Source organism: Panulirus ornatus, chromosome 56, assembly GCF_036320965.1.
Source record: "Panulirus ornatus isolate Po-2019 chromosome 56, ASM3632096v1, whole genome shotgun sequence".
NCBI classification, from domain to species: Eukaryota; Metazoa; Arthropoda; class Malacostraca; order Decapoda; family Palinuridae; genus Panulirus; species Panulirus ornatus.
The window spans coordinates 29905585-29929267 of NC_092279.1; the positions used below are offsets into that span (position 1 = coordinate 29905585).

Consider the following 23683-nt stretch of genomic DNA (forward strand, 5'->3'; position numbering starts at 1 on the left):
GTTCACTATTCTCTGCACAGCCTTACTTACAGCCAACACCTTTCATCCATATAATATAGGTAAAAGGAATTCTATAGTACCATATCATCATCATCATCATCATTATCTATCATTATCTTTCATAGTTGTTTGCCACTTCCCACACTAGTGAAAAAATTATCATTATTATTTATCATCATTTTTCATAGTTGTTTGCCGCTTCTCACATTAGTGAAAAAAGTCTCATTTGCTCACATGCATTCTCTAGCTGTCATGTGTAATGCATTAAAACTACAGCTCCCTAACCAAAACCAGGCACCACAGGCCTTTCTGTGGCTCTGCCCAGCTGTTTCATTATCCCTACTCCAGCCCATTGACTGCATTTTGCCCCCCTGTATACCATACTACCCAGGTTCATCATATTCCATGCACACCTTTCATCCTCTTGTATGTTCAGGCCCTAGGCACTCTCAATCTTATCAACTCCATCCTTCTATCTCCAATATGGTCTACCCCATCTCCTTTTCCCTTACACTTCTGATAAATATGTCCTCTTTGTCAACCTCTCCTCATTCGTTTGCTAAATATGTCCTAACCATTTCAATACATCCTCCTCCTTCAACCATACTCTTCTTATTACCATACCTCTTACTTGATCAACCCTACTAACACCACATTTTTCGCCAAACATTTGATTTCCAACACATTAACCCTCTTCTGTACATTCTCATCTATATCCCATGTCTTGCACCCATACAACACTATTAGGTCTATGACATTGTCAAACATACCCATTTTTGCCCTCCCAATTTGTGTCTTCTCATTATAAATATTTACAGAGGAAATTAATAACATGCTTTTTCAGCACCTAAAGCACCCTAGCCAAACTTTTATACAGTGCCTCTTCCTGCCCTCATTTGGATATGAAAGTAAGCTTTGTCAGCTTATAAAGGTGTCTTATGTCACAAGCAAACGTAATTAGCATCAAGAAAAATCCTTGAAATATATTTACCCACACAGCATAATGTTCTTCCCTGAGGGGATCCTAGCTGTACTTTTCTGGGCTACCTTTTCCCACCATTATATATAATGAAAGGTGTATTTTACATGTCACATGCAACTACAATTAGCACTGGGAAAGAATCCAAGTGTCTCAGTCATACATATAACATGATAGGGGAGAGTAAGCCCACCAACTAATGACTAATTAGTAAAGGTCTTTGGAGCACTAATTAAGTTCAAAATGATTTGGCAGGTATTGAACTGTTTGCATAATGAAAAGTTCTTTGTATATCAGTAATCCACTGGTGGTGGCAGAGAAGATAAAAAAATGTGAGTCAGCAAAAATCACCAAACTCATGATCAGCCAAGTTCATGCAGCATGCAAAATCTAAATATTTGTGCTGCAGCAAATATGAAAAATTTATCAGTTTTTCCTTTTTCTTTAACTCATCTTGATACTTTGTAGTAACTTATTTTATTTGCCTTGTCGCTGTCTCCTGCGTTAGCAAGGTAGCGCAAGGAAACAGATGAAAGAATGGCCCAACCCACCCACATACACATGTATATACATACACATCTACACACTCAAATATACATACCTATACATCTCAATGTACACATATATATACACACACAGACATATACATATATACACATGTACATAATTCATACTGTTTGCCTTTATTTATTCCCATCGCCACCCCGCCACACATGGAATAACATCCCCCTCCCCCTCATGTGTGCGAGGTAGCACTAGGAAAAGACAACAAAGGCCACATTCGTTCACACTCAGTCTCTAGCTGTCATGTAATAATGCACCAAAACCACAGCTCCCTTTCCACATCCAGACCACACAGAACTTTCCATGGTTTACTCCAGACGCTTCACATGCCCTGGTTCAATCCATTGACAGCATGTCGACCCCGGTATACCACATCGTTCCAATTCACTCTATTCCTTGCACGCCTTTCACCCTCCTGCATGTTTAGGCCCCAATAACTCAAAATCTTTTTCACTCCATCTTTCCACCTCCAATTTGGTCTCTCACTTCTCGTTCCCTCCACCTCTGACACATATATCCTCTTGGTCAATCTTTCCTCACTCATTCTCTCCATGTGACCAAACCATTTCAAAACACCCTCTTCTGCTCTCTCAACCACACTCTTTTTATTTCCACACATCTCCCCTACCCTTACATTACTTACTCAATCAAACCACCTCACACCACACATTGTCCTCAAACATCTCATTTCCAGCACATCCACCCTCCTTCGCACAACTCTATCCATAGCCCACGCCTCGCAACAATACAACATTATTGGAACCACTATTCCTTCAAACATACCCAGTTTTGCTTTACGAGATAATGTTCTTGACTTCCAAACATTCTTCAAGGCTCCCAGAATTTTCACCCCCTCCCCACCCTATGATTCACTCCTGCTTCCATGGTTCCATCCGCTGCCAGATCCACTCCCAGATATCTAAAACACTTTACTTCCTCCAGTTTTTCTCCATTCAAACTTACCTCCCAATTGACTTGACCTTCAACCCTACTGTACCTAATAACCTTGCTCTTATTCACATTTACTCTTAACTTTCTTCTTTCACACGTTTTACCAAACTCAGTCACCAGCTTCCTCAGTTTCTCACATGAATCAGCCACCAGCGCTGTATCATCAGCGAACAACAACTGACTCACTTCCCAAGCTCTCTCATCCACAACAGACTGCATACTTGCCCCTCTTTCCAAAACTCTTGCATTCACCTCCCTAACAACCACATCCATAAACAAATTAAACAACCATGGAGACATCACACACCCCTGCTGCAAACCCACATTCACTGAGAACCAATCACTTTCCTCTCTTCCTACACGTACACATGCCTTACATCCTTGATAACACTTTTCACTACTTCTAACAACTTGCCTCCCACACCATATACTCTTAATACCTTCCACAGAGCATCTCTACCACCTCTATCATATGCCTTCTCCAGATCCATAAATACTACATACAAGTCCATTTGCTTTTCTAGGTATTTCTCACATACATTCTTCAAAGCAAACACCTGATCCACACATCATCTACCACTTCTCAAACCACACTGCTCTTCCCCAATCTGATGCTCTGTACCTGCCTTCACCCTCTCAATCAATACCCTCCCATATAATTTACCAGGAATACTCAACAAACTTATACCTCTGTAATTTGAGCACTCACTCTTATCCCCTTTGCCTTTGTACAATGGCACTATGCACGCATTCCGCCAATCCTCAGGCACCTCACCATGAGTCATACATACATTAAATAACCTTACCAACCAGTCAACAATACAGTCACCCCCTTTTTTTTTATAAATTCCACTGCAATACCATCCAAACCTGCTGCCTTGCCGGCTTTCATCTTCCGCAAAGCTTTTACTACCTCTTCTCTGTTTACCAAATCATTTTCCCTAACCCTCTCACTTTGCACACCACCTCGACCAAAACACCCTATATCTGCCACTCTATCATCAAACACATTCAACAAACCTTCAAAATACTCACTCCATCTCCTTCTCACATCACCACTACTTGTTTTCACCTCCCCATTTGCGCCCTTCACTGAAGTTCCCATTTGCTCCCTTGTCTTACGCACTTTATTTACCTCCTTCCAGAACATCTTTTTATTCTCCCTAAAATTTAATGATACTCCCTCACCCCAACTCTCATTTGCCCTCTTTTTCACCTCTTGCACCTTTCTCTTGACCTCCTGTCTCTTTCTTTTATACATCTCCAACTCAATTGCAATTTTTCCCTGCAAAAATCGTCCAAATGCCTCTCTCTTCTCTTTCACTAATACTCTTACTTCTTCATCCCACCACTCACTACCCTTTCTAATCAACCCACCTCCCACTCTTCTCATGCCACAAGCATCTTTTGCACAATCAATCACTGATTCCCTAAATACATCCCATTCCTCCCCCACTCCCCTTACTTCCATTGTTCTCACCTTTTTCCATTCTGTACTCAGTCTCTCCTGGTACTTCCTCACACAAGTCTCCTTCCCAAGCTCACTTACTCTCACCACCCTCTTCACCCCAACATTCACTCTTCTTTTCTGAAAACCCATACAAATCTTCACCTTAGCCTCCACAAGATAAAACATCTTTTTATTCTCCCTAAAATTTAATGATACTCTCTCACCCCAACTCTCATTTGCCCTCTTTTTCACCTCTTGCACCTTTCTCTTGACCTCCTGTCTCTTTCTTTTATACATCTCCCACTCATTTGCATTTTTTCCCTGCAAAAATCATCCAAATGCCTCTCTCTTCTCTTTCACTAATAATCTTACTTCTTTATCCCACCACTCACTACTCTTTCTAATCAACCCACCTCCCATGCTTCTCATGCCACAAGCATCTTTTGCGCAATCCATCACTACTTCCCTAAATACATCACATTCCTCTCCCACTCCCTTTACCTCCTTTGTTCTCACCATTTTCCATTCTGTACTCAGTCTCTCCTGGTACTTCCTCACACAAGTCTCCTTCCCAAGCTCACTTACTCTCACCACTCTCTTCACCCCAATATTCTCTCTTCTTTTCTGAAAACCCCTACAAATCTTCACCTTCACCTCCACAAGATAATGATCAGACATCCCTCCAGTTGCACCTCTCAGCACATTAACATCCAAAAGTCTCTCTTTCGCATGCCTATCAATTAACATGTAATCCAATAATGCTCTCTGGCCATCTCTCCAACTTAAATACGTATGCTTATGTATATCTCGCTTTTTAAACCTTTGTTCTCACCATTTTCCATTCTGTACTCAGTCTCTCCTGGTACTTCCTCACACAAGTCTCCTTCCCAAGCTCACTTACTCTCACCACTCTCTTCACCCCAATATTCTCTCTTCTTTTCTGAAAACCCCTACAAATCTTCACCTTCACCTCCACAAGATAATGATCAGACATCCCTCCAGTTGCACCTCTCAGCACATTAACATCCAAAAGTCTCTCTTTCGCATGCCTATCAATTAACATGTAATCCAATAACGCTCTCTGGCCATCTCTCCAACTTAAATACGTATGCTTATGTATATCTCGCTTTTTAAACCAGGTATTCCCAATCACCAGTCCTTTTTCAGCACATAAATCTACAAGCTCTTCACCATTTCCATTTACAACACTGAACACCTCATGTATACCAATTATTCCCTCAACTGCCACATTACTCACCTTTGCATTCAAATCACCCATCACTATAACCTGGTCTTGTGCATCAAAACCACTAACACACTCATTCAGCTGCTCCCAAAACACTTGCCTCTCATGATCTTTCTTCTCATGCCCAGGTGCATATGCACCAATAATCACCCATCTCTCTCCATCAACTTTCAGTTATACCCACATCAATCTAGAATTTACTTTCTTTCACTCTATCACATACTCCCACCACTCCTGTTTCAGGAGTAGTGCTACTCCTTCCCTTGCTCTCATCCTCTCACTAACCCCTGACTTTACTCCCAAGACATTCCCAAACCACTCTTACCCTTTACCCTTGAGCTTCGTTTCACCCAGAGCCAAAACATCCAGGTTCCTTTCCTCAAACATACTACCTATCGCTCCTTTTTTCTCATCTTGGTTACATCCACACACATTTAGACACCCCAGTCTGAGCCTTCGAGGAGGATGAGCACTCCCCGCGTGACTCCTTCTTCTGTTTCCCCTTTTAGAAAGTTAAAATACAAGGAGGGGAGGGTTTCTGGCCCCCCACTCCTGTCCCCTTTAGTATTCTTTCTCCCCTATCCCCAGGGATAGGGGACAAAGTAACTAGTAGTAACTAGTATGACTAAATAGCTTTCAATCTTTTGATAAACCCAGATCCTAGGACCCTAAATTTTGGGTAGTGATTTGGAATAATATTTATTAACTGGTGTATACAATAAGATACAACCATCACTTTTGAAAAAAAAAAGAAAAAAAAAACTAGGACCAAAAGCAAAAGTGCAAACCCTCCATCAAATATAGTGCTCAACATCTGCAAGAAACCACTGTCCATACTCGTCCTTTTGCTAGCAATATCAAGCAAATTGTGAATGCTGTTACAGAGAGAAATGCTTTCTTCGGGTACCATGAGAACATTCTCATTAGCATGATTCATGATGAGAGTCTTTGTTTGTGGGCTGGGATGGAGAAGAGTATTACAAGCAAGAAAAGAAAAAAGCAGAGTTAGACCCTTAAAGTTCCCGTTACTGATTTCAATGCAAAGGAATATCATGAGATGATTGATTGGCAAAATATTGATGTCACTTACGGAAGCATCAACTAAAGCGTGGGTCCAAAAAAAGTAGAGATGGGTACAAAAGAACAACCCTTCAAAGTAGAAAGGTTCTGCAAAAATCTTATTTGAAAAAAGAATTCATCTCTTAAAAAAGCACAGCTCCTTATATGGTTGGGTGGTAGAGAAGGAGTTAGGGTGGAACTAGCAACGCAGCCACTTCCATGCCATGAGTTCTGGGTTATTTCTGAAGTACTATACTTTAAAATAAGTGAAGAGCTGCATACAATACACTATTTGTTATATCTTAAAGGAAAACCACACAGTAAACTTCAAATTTCATTTTATATTAATATTGAAATGACATATAAAATAAAATGGCATTTATTTAAGAATCTAATATTTCTGTAATGAAGAATGAGTTGTTATTTTTCCCTAATGCTGTTCAAATACTTCAATTACATTCAAGACACCATTATTATAGCACTGATGGCTGAAAAATACTGCAATTAGATTTTTAGCAATTTTCTTTAAAACATGTGGTAGCTTTAGTAAAATTGCTTTATTTTCAATTTCATTGGGGAACTGAAAGACCAGTTCTCTTTCTCATATACATCAATGATATTGATAATAGGCTGCAGTGTTAGATATTCAAATTCATGGAAAATACTAGCTTAGTAAATAAATCTACGACAGAAACTGAAAGTCTGCAGCTTCAAACTGACATAGACAAACTGATGTACTGGGCTGACAGGTGGCAAATGAATTCTAGTAAGTGCAAAGCTTCATATATTGGTAGTAGAAATGGAAAGGCAAGCTATAACATGAATTCTATTGAGCTACAAAAGGTAAATGAGGAAAAGAAACTGGGTGTGATAATCTCTGGTGACCTACAGTGAAGTAAAACAGTGCATAGAAGCAATATATTTTTTAATTTATTATACTTTGTCGCTGTCTCCCGTGTTAGCGAGGTAGCGCAAGGAAACAGATGAAAGAATGGCCCAACCCACCCACATACACATGTACATACATACACGTCCACACACACACATATACATACCTATACATCTCAACGTATACATATATATATATATATATATATATATATATATATATATATATATATATATATATATATACCTAATAACCTAATAACCTTGCTCTTATTCACATTTACTCTTAACTTTCTTCTTTCACACACTTTACCAAACTCAGTCACCAGCTTCTGCAGTTTCTCACATGAATCAGCCACCAGCGCTGTATCATCAGCGAACAACAACTGACTCACTTCCCAAGCTCTCTCATCCCCAACAGACTTCATACTTGCCCCTCTTTCCAAAACTCTTGCATTCACCTCCCTAACAACCCCATCCATAAACAAATTAAACAACCATGGAGACATCACACACCCCTGCCGCAGACCTACATTCACTGAGAACCAATCACTTTCCTCTCTTCCTACACTTACACATGCCTTACATCCTCGATAAAAACTTTTCACTGCTTCTAACAACTTGCCTCCCACACCATATATTCTTAATACCTTCCACAGAGCATCTCTATCAACTCTATCATATGCCTTCTCCAGATCCATAAATGCTACATACAAATCCATTTGCTTTTCTAAGCATCCCCCACATACACTCCCCAAAGCAAACACCCGATCCACACATCCTCCACCATCCCCGAAACCACAGTGCCCCCCCCCAATCCGACACTCTGCACATGCCCCCACCCTCCCAACCAACACCCTCCCACATAACTCACCAGGAAGTAAAGTGTTTTAGATATCCGGGAGTGGATCTGGCAGCGGATGGAACCATGGAAGCGGAAGTGGATCATAGGGTGGGGGAGGGGCCGAAAATCCTGGGAGCCTTGAAGAATGTGTGGAAGTCGAGAACATTATCTCGGAACGCAAAAATGGGTATGTTTGAAGGAATAGTGGTTCCAACAATGTTGTATGGTTGCGAGGCATGGGCTATGGATAGAGTTGTGCGCAGGAGGGTGGATGTGTTGGAAATGAGATGTTTGAGGACAATGTGTGGTGTGAGGTGGTTTGATCGAGTAAGTAACGTAAGGGTAAGAGATATGTGTGGAAATAAAAAGAGCGTGGTTGAGAGAGCAGAAGAGGGTGTTTTGAAATGGTTTGGGCACATGGAGAGAATGAGTGAGGAAAGATTGACCAAGAGGATATATATGTCGGAGGTGGAGGGAACGAGGAGAAGTGGGAGACCAAATTGGAGGTGGAAAGATGGAGTGGAAAAGATTTTGTGTGATCGGGGCCTGAACATGCAGGAGGGTGAAAGGAGGGCAAGGAATAGAGTGAATTGGATCGATGTGGTATACCGGGGTTGATGTGCTGTCAGTGGATTGAATCAGGGCATGTGAAGCGTCTGGGGTAAACCATGGAAAGCTGTGTATTTATGTATATTTGCGTGTGTGGACGTATGTATACACATGTGTATGGGGGTGGGTTGGGCCATTTCTTTCGTCTGTTTCCTTACGCTACCTCGCAAACGCGGGAGACAGCGACAAAGCAAAAAAAAAAAAGGTATATATATTTATATATATATATATATATATATATATATATATATATATATATATATATATATATATATATATATATATATATGTGTGTGTATATATATATATATATATATATATATATATATATATATATATATATATATATATATATATATATATCAGATTGGGGAAGAGCAGTGTGGTTTCAGAAGTGGTAGAGGATGTGTGGATCAGGTGTTTGCTTTGAAGAATGTATGTGAGAAATACTTAGAAAAGCAAATGGATTTGTATGTAGCATTTATGGATCTGGAGAAGGCATATGATAGAGTTGATAGAGATGCTCTGTGGAAGGTATTAAGAATATATGGTGTGGGAGGCAAGTTGTTAGAAGCAGTGAAAAGTTTTTATCGAGGATGTAAGGCATGTGTACGTGTAGGAAGAGGGGAAAGTGATTGGTTCTCAGTGAATGTAGGTTTGCGGCAGGGGTGTGTGATGTCTCCATGGCTGTTTAATTTGTTTATGGATGGGGTTGTTAGGGAGGTGAATGCAAGAGTTTTGGAAAGAGGGGTAAGTATGAAGTCTGTTGGGGATGAGAGAGCTTGGGAAGTGAGTCAGTTGTTGTTCGCTGATGATACAGCGCTGGTGGCTGATTCATGTGAGAAACTGCAGAAGCTGGTGACTGAGTTTGGTAAAGTGTGTGAAAGAAGAAAGTTAAGAGTAAATGTGAATAAGAGCAAGGTTATTAGGTACAGTAGGGTTGAGGGTCAAGTCAATTGGGAGGTGAGTTTGAATGGAGAAAAACTGGAGGAAGTGAAGTGTTTTAGATATCTGGGAGTGGATCTGGCAGCGGATGGAACCATGGAAGCGGAAGTGGATCATAGGGTGGGGGAGGGGGCGAAAATTCTGGGAGCCTTGAAGAATGTGTGGAAGTCGAGAACATTATCTCGGAAAGCAAAAATGGGTATGTTTGAAAGAATAGTGGTTCCAACAATGTTGTATGGTTGCGAGGCGTGGGCTATGGATAGAGTTGTGCGCAGGAGGATGGATGTGCTGGAAATGAGATGTTTGAGGACAATATGTGGTGTGAGGTGGTTTGATCGAGTAAGTAACATAAGGGTAAGAGAGATGTGTGGAAATAAAAAGAGCGTGGTTGAGAGAGCAGAAGAGGGTGTTTTGAAATGGTTCGGGCACATGGAGAGAATGAGTGAGGAAAGATTGACCAAGAGAATATATGTGTCGGAGGTGGAGGGAACGAGGAGAAGAGGGAGACCAAATTGGAGGTGGAAAGATGGAGTGAAAAAGATTTTGTGTGATCGGGGCCTGAACATGCAGGAGGGTGAAAGGAGGGCAAGGAATAGAGTGATTTGGAGCGATGTGGTATACTGGGGTTGACGTGCTGGCAGTGGATTGAATCAAGGTATGTGAAGCGTCTGGGGTAAACCATGGAAAGCTGTGTAGGTATGTATATTTGCGTGTGTGGACGTATGTATATACATGTGTATGGGGGTGGGTTGGGCCATTTCTTTCGTCTGTTTCCTTGCGCTACCTCGCAATCGCGGGAGACAGCGACAAAACAAAAAAAAAAAATATATATATATATATACTGGGGATAGGGGAGAAAGAATACTTCCCACGTATTCCCTGCGTGTTGTAGAAGGCGACTAAAAGGGAAGGGGGCGGGAGGCTGGAAATCCTCCTCTCTCGTTTTTTTTTTTTTTTCTTTCTTTTTTTTTCCCAAAAGAAGGAACAGAGAAGAGGGCCAGGTGAGGATATTCCCCCAAAGACCCAGTCCTCTGTTCTTAACGCTACCTCGCTATCGCGGGAAATGGCAAATAGTATGAAAAGAAATATATATATATATATATACACACACACACAAACATATACATATATATACACATGTACTTAATTCATACTGTATGCCTTTATTCATTCCCGTTGCCATCCCGCCACACATGAAATAACAACCCCCTCCCCCGAATGTGCGCAAAGTAACGCTAGGAAAAGACAACAAAGGCCACATTCGTTCACACTCAGTCTCTAGCTGTCATGTATAATGCACCGAAACCACAGCTCCAGAAGCAATAAAAAGGTAAAATAATTCTTGGATTCCCATGAAGGGCTTTCAAATTTAAGGAAATTATTCTCACTGTTTACAACTCACTGGTGTGCCCCCATCTGGAATACTGTTATTAATTTTGGTCACCCAACTTAAGGAAAGACATAGAGTGAATAGAAAGAGTACAAAAGCAAGCTACTACAAAAATTCCCAGCATAAGAAACAAATCTATGATAGCCAAATAAAAGAACTGAATTCACTTGGTTTAAAAATGAGAAAGTCAATAAATGATCTAATACAAGTACTCAAAATCATTAAAGACTTCAATAATCTCATTCTTATTACCTACTAAAGGATACACTTATCTGATATCACTAATAGTTCTTTTCCAAACTTGACCATCATTTCCCACATTAGTGAGGAAGTGCAAGGAACAAATGAAGAAAGGCTGCATCCATTCACATCCATTCTCTGGCTGTCATGTGTTATGCACCAAAACCACAGCTCCCTATCCACAACCAGCCACACAGACCTTTCCATGTTTTACCCTGGACACTTCATAAGCTCTGGTTCTGTCAACTGACAGCAAGTTGACCCTTTTATACAACATCATGCCAATTCACACTGCCCCAAGCATGCCTTTAACCCTCCTGCATGTTCAGGCCCCGAGCAAATAAATTTTTTTTCACTCCATCATTCCATCTCCAATGTGTCTCTCGTTCACTCACTGTAATGGATATAAACTTCAGGGGAAACATTTTACCTCAAATGAAGCAAAGTACCTTTTCCTTAACAGAATTTCTAACATGTGGAACAAATCACCAATTAGAGTAATCGAATGCAATACAGGTTGTACCTCTCAAATCTGGTGCTCTGAGGTCCAGCAACTCCCATGGTCCAACACATTTTGAATCTGCCACTATTAGTTTGTGGACCTGCCACCACGGCAGCGCTGTCAGCAGCATTAAGGTGCCAAAACCATTTTACACAGAAGCTGAATTAATAAATAGTCCTCTAAATTTCTTATATTCATTTTTTACTGAAAACGAAAGCCAGAAAAGTTTAAAGTTTCAGAAAACTTTGAAAGGTGCCAACTGTACAGAATTAGGCAGTGCACTTGTAAAGTGGTTTAAGCTCAGACGTCATGAAGGTGCAAGCATTTCTAAGGAGATGCTTATCGAGCAGGCTCCAGTTTTTCATAGAGAACTAACGCTACACTATGACAGTGATATTTGCAAGGATGGTTACACAGTTTAAGTGGAGACAAGGAATTTCAGCACATAGAGTGTGTGGTGAAATGCATAGCATTGATACGGAAGCTTGCAGTGTAAGGTCATAATAAAAGAATCGATAAAAACTCCAATTCTCTATTAGACAACCAACAGCAATATGTACAGGGCGAGAGAGAGTGTATGAGTTGGCTGCCTGGCTGGGACTGACACAGTGCGGGCTGGCTGCCTTGATGATGAAAATAAAATAACAACAGTGACAAGAGTCAACCAAAGTCAAATACCAACCTATGGTCGTTCGTTTCATCAGCTACTTGTCACAAAGGTGCAATAAAGTTTGTGGGTGAATTTGTACAGTTAGTTGCAGCAGAAAACTTAGTCCCAGAACAAGCGTATAATGCTTACATATCTGCCCTGTATTAGTGTCTTTTTTTTTTTTTTTTTTTTTTGCCGCTGTCTCCCGCGTTTGCGAGGTAGCGCAAGGAAACAGACGAAAGAAATGGCCCAACCCACCCCCATACACATGTATATACATACGTCCACACACGCAAATATACATACCTACACAGCTTTCCATGGTTTACCCCAGACGCTTCACATACCCTGATTCAATCCACTGCCAGCACGTCAACCCCAGTATACCACATCGCTCCAAATCACTCTATTCCTTGCCCTCCTTTCACCCTCCTGCATGTTCAGGCCCCGATCACACAAAATCTTTTTCACTCCATCTTTCCACCTCCAATTTGGTCTCCCTCTTCTCCTCGTTCCCTCCACCTCCGACACATATATCCTCTTGGTCAATCTTTCCTCACTCATTCTCTCCATGTGACCAAACCATTTCAAAACACCCTCTTCTGCTCTCTCAACCACGCTCTTTTTATTTCCACACATCTCTCTTACCCTTACGTTACTTACTCGATCAAACCACCTCACACCACATATTGTCCTCAAACATCTCATTTCCAGCACATCCATCCTCCTGCGCACAACTCTATCCATAGCCCACGCCTCACAACCATACAACATTGTTGGAACCACTATTCTTTCAAACATACCCATTTTTGCTTTCCAAGATAATGTTCTCGACTTCCACACATTCTTCAAGGCTCCCAGAATTTTCGCCCCCTCCCCCACCCTATGATCCACTTCCGCTTCCATGGTTCCATCCGCTGCCAGATCCACTCCCAGATATCTAAAACACTTCACTTCCTCCAGTTTTTCTCCATTCAAACTCACCTCCCAATTGACTTGACCCTCAACCCTACTGTACCTAATAACCTTGCTCTTATTCACATTTACTCTTAACTTTCTTCTTTCACACACTTTACCAAACTCAGTCACCAGCTTCTGCAGTTTCTCACATGAATCAGCCACCAGCGCTGTATCATCAGCGAACAGCAACTGACTCACTTCCCAAGCTCTCTCATCCCCAACAGACTTCATACTTGCCCCTCTTTCCAAAACTCTTGCATTCATCTCCCTAACAACCCCATCCATAAACAAATTAAACAACCATGGAGACATCACACACCCCTGCCGCAAACCTACATTCACTGAGAACCAATCACTTTCCTCTCTTCCTACACGTACACATGCCTTACATCCTCGATAAAAACTTTTCACTGCTTCTAACAACTTGCCTCCCACACCATATATTCTTAATACCTTCCACAGAGCATCTCTATCAACTGTATCATATGCCTTCTCCAGATCCATAAATGCTACATACAAATCCATTTGCTTTTCTAAGTATATTCTAAGTATATGCTACGAAAAACCCTTGCCCAAGATATTAACGAGTCTCCATCTGGGGATACTTCTGATGTAAACTGATGTAACAATAAAAACCTTGTTTGAAAGATTTGATGGCTGTATTATTTCCTGTTTTAAGCTTTGTTCTACCTTTGATAACACAGTAATGTGTATGTGGAATGAGCTGGCAAGACTAGGAGTCGGGAATATTTTTACACGAGGTTCCCTCGGGGGCCAAATTCTGTTTTCCAGCATTTTCTGTGGTCTGGCAATTGTTAGTTCCCAAGGCTGCCAGATGAAAGAGGTTCAACCTGTGCCATAAATATGTTTAAACATAGACTTGATGAATATCTTACTTTAAATCCATGACTAACAATATCTACACCTCCTTAGCTCTGTGATAAAAGAACTTTCTGATCCTACCAATTCAATCAATGACTCTCTGATCTCTTCCACTACAACAAAAAGCCTCATTAGGACCCGATGATCTGTTGCTGTTTGAATTCAGTTGTAAACATCTTTTATATTCTCCCTGAAGTTTGCTAAAACTCTCACCCCATCTCTCATTTGCTCTCTTCTTGAGCCCCTGCACCTTCCTCTTGACCCCCTGCTACTTCCTCTTGTACACCTCACAATCACTTACACACTTTCCCTGCAGGTACTATCCATATACCCCTCTTTTTTCTATCATTTCTCTTTCATGAGCAATTTTAATTCATCATCCAACCATTCACTACCCTTCTCCAAACACCTAGCTCCCACACCCTTACCATCTACTTCCCCCACACATGAAAGCTTTGCTATACCAAATACTTCTTCCTTCCCACTCACTCCCTTTGTTTCATCTACTCTCACTTTATGCCATTCTCATTCAATCTCTCTTGGTATCTTAGCACATTGGTCTTTTTTTCAACACTCTCCTCCTCCAATAAGATTATCTTATTAGACGGGAACAAAGGACACACATCAGGAGCCCCTGTGGTTCTGTTTAGGGAATGTTACTCTTCTTGATCTGAGTCACTGACTTCCCTAAGGGTATGGACTTCTACCTAAATAAGTTTTCAGAAAAGGCAAAGGCCATGAGGGAAGTGAAATGAAGGAGAATTGCATGTTCTTCCAAGGAATACTTGACAAACTACAAAGTTGGTGTAACACATGGTTGATGAAATTCAATCCTAGGGAAATATAAAGTAATGATGTTGGGTGAGAGTGAAAGAATGCCTCATCATGATTCTTATATAGAAAGGGTATGAGCTTCAGGAGTCTATGTGTGAATGGGATATGGGAGTTGACACAGTCCCTAACCTACTGCCAGAGTCCCACATAAGGAAACAATAAGGAAGACAACCTGCCCATGGCCAATTCTTAGAACAGCATTCAAGTACATGGATAAAGAAATATTTACCAAGCTTATCATTTTCTACATGATGCAAAAACTAGAACATGTTTCTCAAGCTTGGTCATTGCACCTAAAAAATCACAAAAAGTCAACAGACAAGGTTCCAAGAAGGTAACAAAGATGGTGAAAGAATTAAAGAAAGCTAAGGTACAGGGAAAGACTAGAGGCTTTGCCTATCTTGGAAGAGAGACAAGTGAAGAGTGATCTGATCACAGCCTTTAAATTTAAAGCTTTAAAATACATTAATGATGCAGACACTGGTAAGTTCTTTGAGGGATGAAGTGAAAGAGCAACCACTGGGCACGAGGGGATATTAAGCTAAGCAAGAAATTTGTTAAAAAGATGTAAAGAAGTACTTATACTGTACAAGAGTGGCAGATGAATGGAATAAAATTAATGGGAACAAGGTTATCAAAGCTAGCATACACAAGTTCAAGAAGCTGTATGAGAGCAAAGAAGGTTCAAAAGATGGGGCTCCAAAAGTACAAAACCACAACACCCATACAGTATAAATAGGTAATTACACATGCACAAAAGAAAAAGCTTAACTTGCCTAATGGTCCAACGGGTTTCTTGGAAAACAATCCTTTTCTATAAGCAACATCAATCTCTTGAAGAAGTTGTGGCACCCACTGGCCATAAACTGTAAACTGATTACCCTGCTGACTTTGCAAACCTTGTAACTCTTGCTCAAGTGTATCTGAAATAATTCCAAAAATCATGGTCATTAGAACATTACTCTCAAATCTTTCAGGTGTGTGTAAATATTTCTGAAATAAATGCATCAGGACACAAATAAGCAGCCCATGAAGATTCTCACCTTCAGTAAAGTGGTAATTACAACATTCAAATTTTTGAAGTATACATCTCAACATTTCAGTTTCTGCAGTTCTTTTGTTAACATCTTTATTCATGTCACAATACTTTAAACTAAACTAGCTTCCAGATTCATGTACAAGTTCTGTTTTTCTTTCATTACCTTCTTTCTTTTTTCTCTGACATTTTACTGCCGTTTCCCACATTAGCAAGGTAGAACCAGGAACAAAGAAGAAAAGCCTAATTTGTTCACATCCATGCTCTAGATGTCATGTGTAATGAACCAAAACCACAGCATCCTATTCATAACCAGGCCCCACCAACCTTGTGTCTGGCTGCTTGATTAGCCCTCATTCAGTCCATGACAGAACATTGCCCTGCAGACAACATTGCTCCAATTCACTCTATCCTACGCATGCTTTTCACTCTCCAGCATGTTCAGGCCCCCAAGCAACCAAGATCTTTTTCATTCCATCCTTCCTTCCCCAACTGGGTCTTCATACCATCCTTCCTTCCCCAACTGGGTCTCCCCTTTTTCCTTTTACCCTACCCTTCTGATACATATATTCTCTTTGTGAACCCATCCTCATTCATTCTCTCTATATTTCTAAACCACTTCAACATACCCTCTTCAGCTATCTCTACCATATTTTTCTTATTACCACACCTCCTCTTACCCTTTTATTATTTACTCAATCAAACCAGCTCATACCACAGTCTTCAAACATCTACTTTCCAATACGTCCACCCTGCTCTGCACATTCTCATCTATAGCCTACGCCTTGCAACCATACAACATCATTGGGACTACTATACCTTCAACATCTTTACCCTTCCATAAACCAACATCTCTTTCTAAACATTCCTAAATGCTCCCAGAACCATACTCCCTCTCCCATCCTATGTTTCACTCCTGCTTCCATGGATCCATTTGCTACTATGTCCATTCCCAGGTATCTCAAACACTCCACTTCCTCCATATTTTCTCCATCTCAAACCCACCCTAACTAACCTCTCCAGCAAAGATAAACCTAAATAACATTGCTTTTATTCATGTTTACTCTAAACATTCTCCTTTTCCTTGCTTTCTCTCAACTCAGAAGCAAGTGCTGTGTCATAAGTAAATGACAACTAACACTTTTCAGGCCCCTACAGACTGCATACCTGTCCCTCTCTCCAAGACCCTTACATTTCACTCCCACACCACTCTATTCACAAAAAACAATTAAACATGGCAACATCACACATCACACACCTCTGCCAGACCCACTTTCACCTTAAACCACTCACTCTCCTCTGTTCTTACCTGCACACACTCCTTACAGTCTTGATAGAAACTTATCACTACTTCTAATAGCCTTCCTATTCTCTATCTATATCTCTGATGCCTGTTTCATTCTGGAACTCCCTCAAAGGGATAACTACAGCGATAGAATCTCCATAACTTGTGCACTCAAGTGCCACTTCCTATCCCTTAGTGCCTCGCCCTTAACAGGCCACTGGCAGAAGGAACATCTAGCTTTTCTTCCACACCTTTTGTTTAAAACACCTACAAGGCATCTCTAACAACCCTATCATATGCTTTCTCAAGATCCATAAATGCCACATACAAATCCACCTATTTCTCTTAGTATTTCAAACACACATTCTTTAATGCAAACACCTGATGCACACATCCTCTACCACTCCTGAAGCATCATAATTTCTCCCCAATTTGATGCTCCATACATGCCCACACCCTCTTAATCACAATTCTCCTACATAACTTACCAAGTATGCTTAACAAACCTTTGTAGTTTTCAAAGTCCAATTTGTCTTCCCTTTCCTTTATGCAACAGCACTATACATGCATTTTATCAATCCTCAGGCACTTCACTGTGATCCATACATACAATGAAAATCCTAATTAACTAATCAACAACACAATCACCAACTTTAATGAGAAATTCAACTGCAATACCATCCATCTTGGCCACCTTGCCACATTTCATCTTATGAAAGGCTTTCATCATCCCATCTCTTCACCAACCCACTTTCCATGACTTTCATTTTGCATACCTACCTGACCCAAACAGCTTACATCTGTCACCATAGCATCACATTCAACAATCCTTCAAAGAACTCATTCCATGTCTTCTTTACCTTATCACTGCCAGTTACCACTTTCCCATTTGCCCCCTTCACCATGTTCCCATTTGTTCTCATGTTTTTCTTACACCATTTACCTCCTTCAAAAACAACTTATTCTCCCTAAAGTTTACTGATACTTGTTCCCTCCGACTTGCATTTGCCCTCTTTTTTAACTCCTCAAACTTCCTCTTGACCTCCTACTGCTTTCTCTTATACATCTCCCAATAATTTGCACTCCATTTCTGAAAGTACCACATATACACCTCTCTTTATACCTTCACTAGCAACTTTACTTCATCATCCCACCATTCACTACCCTTTCTCACCTACCCACCTCTCACCTTCTGCATGTCACACCCTTCATTCATATTTGCCAGCACTGCTTCCCTACATATCTCTCATTCCTCACCCACTCTCCTTGCTACATTTACCCTCACCATTTGCCATTCTGCACAGAATCTCTTCTGATACTTCTTCAAATACTTATCTTTTCCAAACCCACTTTCACCAACCTTTTCTCACTCATAACGTTTCCTCTTTTCCAAATACATCTACAAATCTCTACCCTTGACTCCACCAAGCAGTGATCTCACATCCCAAGAGCTGCAACTCTCAACACATTCACATCCAAGTGTCTATAAGTATGTAATCTAATAATGCTCTCATACTATCTTTCCCACTTATTCACGTATACATATGTATACCAGGTATTCACAATCATCAGTCCTTTATCAGCACACAACTCTACCTATTCTCTTCAAATGGTGGAACCTCTCAACACTACCTTGTGAACCCTTTTCTTTTTTCATTCAGTCATATCTATCTATCTATATATCTGACACCTGTTCCACTTAGAACTCCCTCACGGGGGTGGCCAAGGCAACAGTCTCCATAACTAGTGAACTCCATTGCTGCTGCTCAGCCTTTAGTGCCTCACCCTTAATAGGCCACTAGCAGAGGGCAACTCTAGAGCAGTGTTTGCAGAGGCTCCTATCTAATGTTCCTACTGACTACTTCTACCTAATTCTCTTACCAACTGACTTTTATCTTATTCTCCTGTCTACTTTTTTTTTTTTTTTTTTGCTTTGTCGCTGTCTCCCGCGTTTGCGAGGTAGCGCAAGGAAACAAACGAAAGAAATGGCCCAACCCACCCCCATACACATGTATATACATACGTCCACACACGCAAATATACATACCTACACAGCTTTCCATGGTTTACCCCAGACGCTTCACATGCCTTGATTCAATCCACTGACAGCACGTCAACCCCGGTATACCACATCGCTCCAATTCACTCTATTCCTTGCCCTTCTTTCACCCTCCTGCATGCTCAGGCCCCGATCACACAAAATTTTTTCACTCCATCTTTCCACCTCCAATTTGGTCTCCCTCTTCTCCTCGTTCCCTCCACCTCCGACACATATATCCTCTTGGTCAATCTTTCCTCACTCATTCTCTCCATGTGACCAAACCATTTCAAAACACCCTCTTCTGCTCTCTCAACCACGCTCTTTTTATTTCCACACATCTCTCTTACCCTTATGTTACTTACTCAATCAAACCACCTCACACCACACATTGTCCTCAAACATCTCATTTCCAGCACATCCATCCTCCTGCGCACAACTCTATCCATAGCCCACGCCTCGCAACCATACAACATTGTTGGAACCACTATTCCTTCAAACATACCCATTTTGCTTTCCGAGATAATGTTCTCGACTTCCACACATTCTTCAAGGCTCCCAGAATTTTCACCACCTCCCCCACCCTATGATCCACTTCCGCTTCCATGGTTCCATCCGCTGCCAGATCCACTCCCAGATATCTAAAACACTTCACTTCCTCCAGTTTTTCTCCATTCAAACTCACCTCCCAATTGACTTGACCCTCAACCCTACTGTACCTAATAACCTTGCTCTTATTCATATTTACTCTTAACTTTCTTCTTTCACACACTTTACCAAACTCAGTCACCAGCTTCTGCAGTTTCTCACATGAATCAGCCACCAGCGCTGTATCATCAGCGAACAACAACTGACTCACTTCCCAAGCTCTCTCATCCCCAACAGACTTCATACTTGCCCCTCTTTCCAAAACTCTTGCATTCATCTCCCTAACAACCTCATCCATAAACAAATTAAACAACCATGGAGACATCACACACCCCTGCCGCAAACCTACATTCACTGAGAACCAATCACTACTATTTCTACATAATGTTTCTACAATATGCTCCCGCCTAAATGTTCCTACCTACTACTTCCTTCTATTGCTCCTAAAATTTTGTCAAAAGGCGGGGCTATTGCATAGTGCTAACTGCAGGTAAATCTACTTACAAAGAATGAGTTATGCAAGTTAAGTGTTGTCAAGTGTTATGTATGACAAGGAGAGATTGTATATTTGTGAACAGAATGCACGTAGTCCACATGTAAGTGAGGCAGAAAGAAAAGACAGCTACCTGAGTCAAAGAAGTGCAACTTGGCAACCAAAGTGCTAGCTCACTAAGCAGCTGTCACTAACCCTTTGGGTACCCAGGCAAATAGTACTGGTAGTATACCTCCCTGGTCACTGGCTTCCAACCAACTACCATCTATGTTCTGCGATTTCCCATATTAGTGTATGAACTCCATGAGTTGATGAAGAATAGCCTCATTTGCCCATATCCACTCTATAGCTGTCATGCATAATGCAATGAGCTCATAGCCTATCCAAAACCAAGCCCCCTAAATCATACACTCCATGGGCTGAACTAGGGTACATAAAGCAGTCAGTAGGAAACCTTGGAAAGGAGTATGAGAGTTGTGGATAGGGGCTCTGGCTTTGCTGCATTACATATCACAACTAGAGAATGGATGTGAGCAAATAAGACCTTTTTTCAACCATTCCTTCCAACCCCTTAATAATGTGGGAAAGGGCTAAGAAGTCTGAAAAGAGGACAAATGTTTTTTCATATTTATTCATCATTTCCTGCATTAGCAAGTAGTGCCAGGAAAAAATAAAGAAAAAGCCTCATTCACTCACATCCATTCTGTAGCTCACATGTATAATGCACCAAAACCATAGCCCCCTATCCACAACTAAACCCCACAGATCTTTTCATGGTTTGCCCCAACCACTTCACAAGCCCTGGTTTAGTCCAATGACAGCATGTCAACCCCTGTATACGACATCACTCTATATCACTCTGTCTCGTGGATTCCTTTCACCCTCCTGCACGTTTAGGCCCCAATTACTCAAAATCCTTTTCACTCCACCTTTTCATATTCAATTTGGCCTCCCACTTCTCCTTTTCCCCTCCATTTCACATATATCCTCTTTGTTAAACTCTACTCACTCATGCCCTCAATATGTCCAAACCATTCCAGTACACCATCTTCAGCACTCTTAACCACACTCTTATTACCACATCTCGTAATCATCTTCAGCTGTCTTAACCACACTCTTATTACCACATCTCTATCTTACCCTTACATAAACTGTTTGATCAAGCCACCTCAACACCTGTCATCCTCAAACATGTCATTTCCAACATATCCACTCTCCTCTGCACATTCTCATTTACAGCCTAAGCCTCACATTCATAACATCACTGAGACTACTATACCTTCAAAAACTCCCATTTTTTCTCTCCCAGATAGCAACCTCTATTTCCTCACATTCCTCAATGCTCCACGAACTTTCCCCTTCCCACCCTATGGCTTACTTTCACTTCCATGGTTCCATTTGCTGCCATGTCCACTCCTGGGCTATCAAAAATACTCCATTTCCTCCAAACATTTCCCATTCAAACTCACAGACCAAATAACCTATCCCTCTGCAATGATAAACCTAATGACCTTGGTTTTATTCACCTTCACTCTCAACTTTCTCCTTTCACATCTTCTCCCAAACCCAGTCATTTACTTCAGCAGTTTCTCAATTAAATCTTCCACCAGTACTGTGTCATCACCAAAAAATAAGTGAAACTTCCCAGGATCCCCCACCCCTCCACACTGCATGCCTGCCACTCCCTTGAACACCTTGGCATTTACCTCACTCTACCCTATCCATGAACAAGTTCAACAGCCATGGTGACATCACATATCCCCGTGGACACACACCTGTAACTGGATACATTCACCCTCCTCTCTACCTATTTGCAAACATGCCTTACACTCACGATAAAAACTTCACCGTTTCTAGTAACTTTCTTCCCACACCATATATTCATAAGACCTTCTTCCACACAGCATCTCAATCAACCCTAACATATGCTTTTTCATGATCCATAACTGCCATACACAAATCCTTCTGTTTCTCTAAATATTTCTCACTCATTCCTTTAAAGTAAACACCTTATCTACACATCTTCTAACACTCCAGAAACCAGTGTTCCTTCCCAAATATAATACTCAATACATGCCTTCACCCTCTCAATAACCATTCTCCCATACAACTTACCAGGCACACTCACATTCAACAAGCTTATACCTCTGTAGTTTGGCCACTAACCTTTGTCCCTCTACCCATTATACAATACACTATACATGCATGATCACCATGATCTATACATTCATTGAAAATCCCTTTCTCATGAAATTCAACTGCAACATCATCCACTGCCTTGCTACATTTCAACTCACAAGGTTCTCACCACCTTTTCTCTCTTCACTAAATTGCTTCCCATAACTGAAATTTTACATATCTCCCTGACCCAAACACCCTACACCTACCACTATATCATCAAATACATTCATTAATCCCCAAAATAATCACTCTATCTTCTCTTCATCTCATCACTGCCTGTTGCAACTTCCTATTTGCTCCCCTTCACCAATGTTCCCACTTGCTCTCTTATTTTTGTCATACTATTAACCTCCTTCCAAAAAATCTCATTCTCTCTGAAGTTCCTCATACTTGCTCATCCCAGCTCTCATTTGCCCTCACTTTCATTATATATGGCAGAATGCATGCATAGTGCCATTGTACAAAGGCAAAGGGGACAAAAGTCAGTGTTCAAATTACAGAGGTATAAGTATGATGAGTATTCCTGGGAAATTATATGGAAGGGTATTGATCAGAGAGGGTAAAGGCATGTACAGACCATCAGATTGGGGAAGAGCAGTGTGGTTTCAGAAGTGGTAGAGGATGTGTGGATCAGGTGTTTGCTTTGAGGAATGTATGTGAGAAATACTTAGGAAAACAAATGGATTTGTATGTAGCATTTATGGATCTGGAGAGGGCATATGATATTGTTGATAGAGATGCTCTGTGGAAAGCATTAAGAGTATATGGTGTGGGATGTAAGTTGCTAGAAGCAGTGAAAAGATTTTATCAAGGATGTAAGGCATGTGTACGAGTAGGAAGAGAGGAAAGTGATTGGTTCTCAGTGAAAGTCGGTTTGCGGCAGGGGTGCCAGATGTCTCCATGGTTGTTTAATTTGTTTATGGATGGGGTTGTTAGGGAAATGAATGCATGAGTTTTGGAGAGAGGGGCAAGTACGCAGTCTGTTGTGGTTGAGAGGGCTTAGGAAGTGA

At 41.0% G+C, this 23683-nt stretch overlaps 1 protein-coding gene across 1 annotated transcript in view; it reads right to left on the reverse strand.

Moving 5' to 3' along the window:
* LOC139766042 (structural maintenance of chromosomes protein 6-like) overlaps window positions 1–23683 on the reverse strand; it is a 353590-nt gene that overhangs the window by 278631 nt on the left and 51276 nt on the right. The window contains exon 5 of the mRNA XM_071694167.1: window positions 15769–15915. Coding sequence (XP_071550268.1) covers window positions 15769–15915 — 147 coding nt within the window. The remainder of the gene's footprint in view (window positions 1–15768; window positions 15916–23683) is intronic.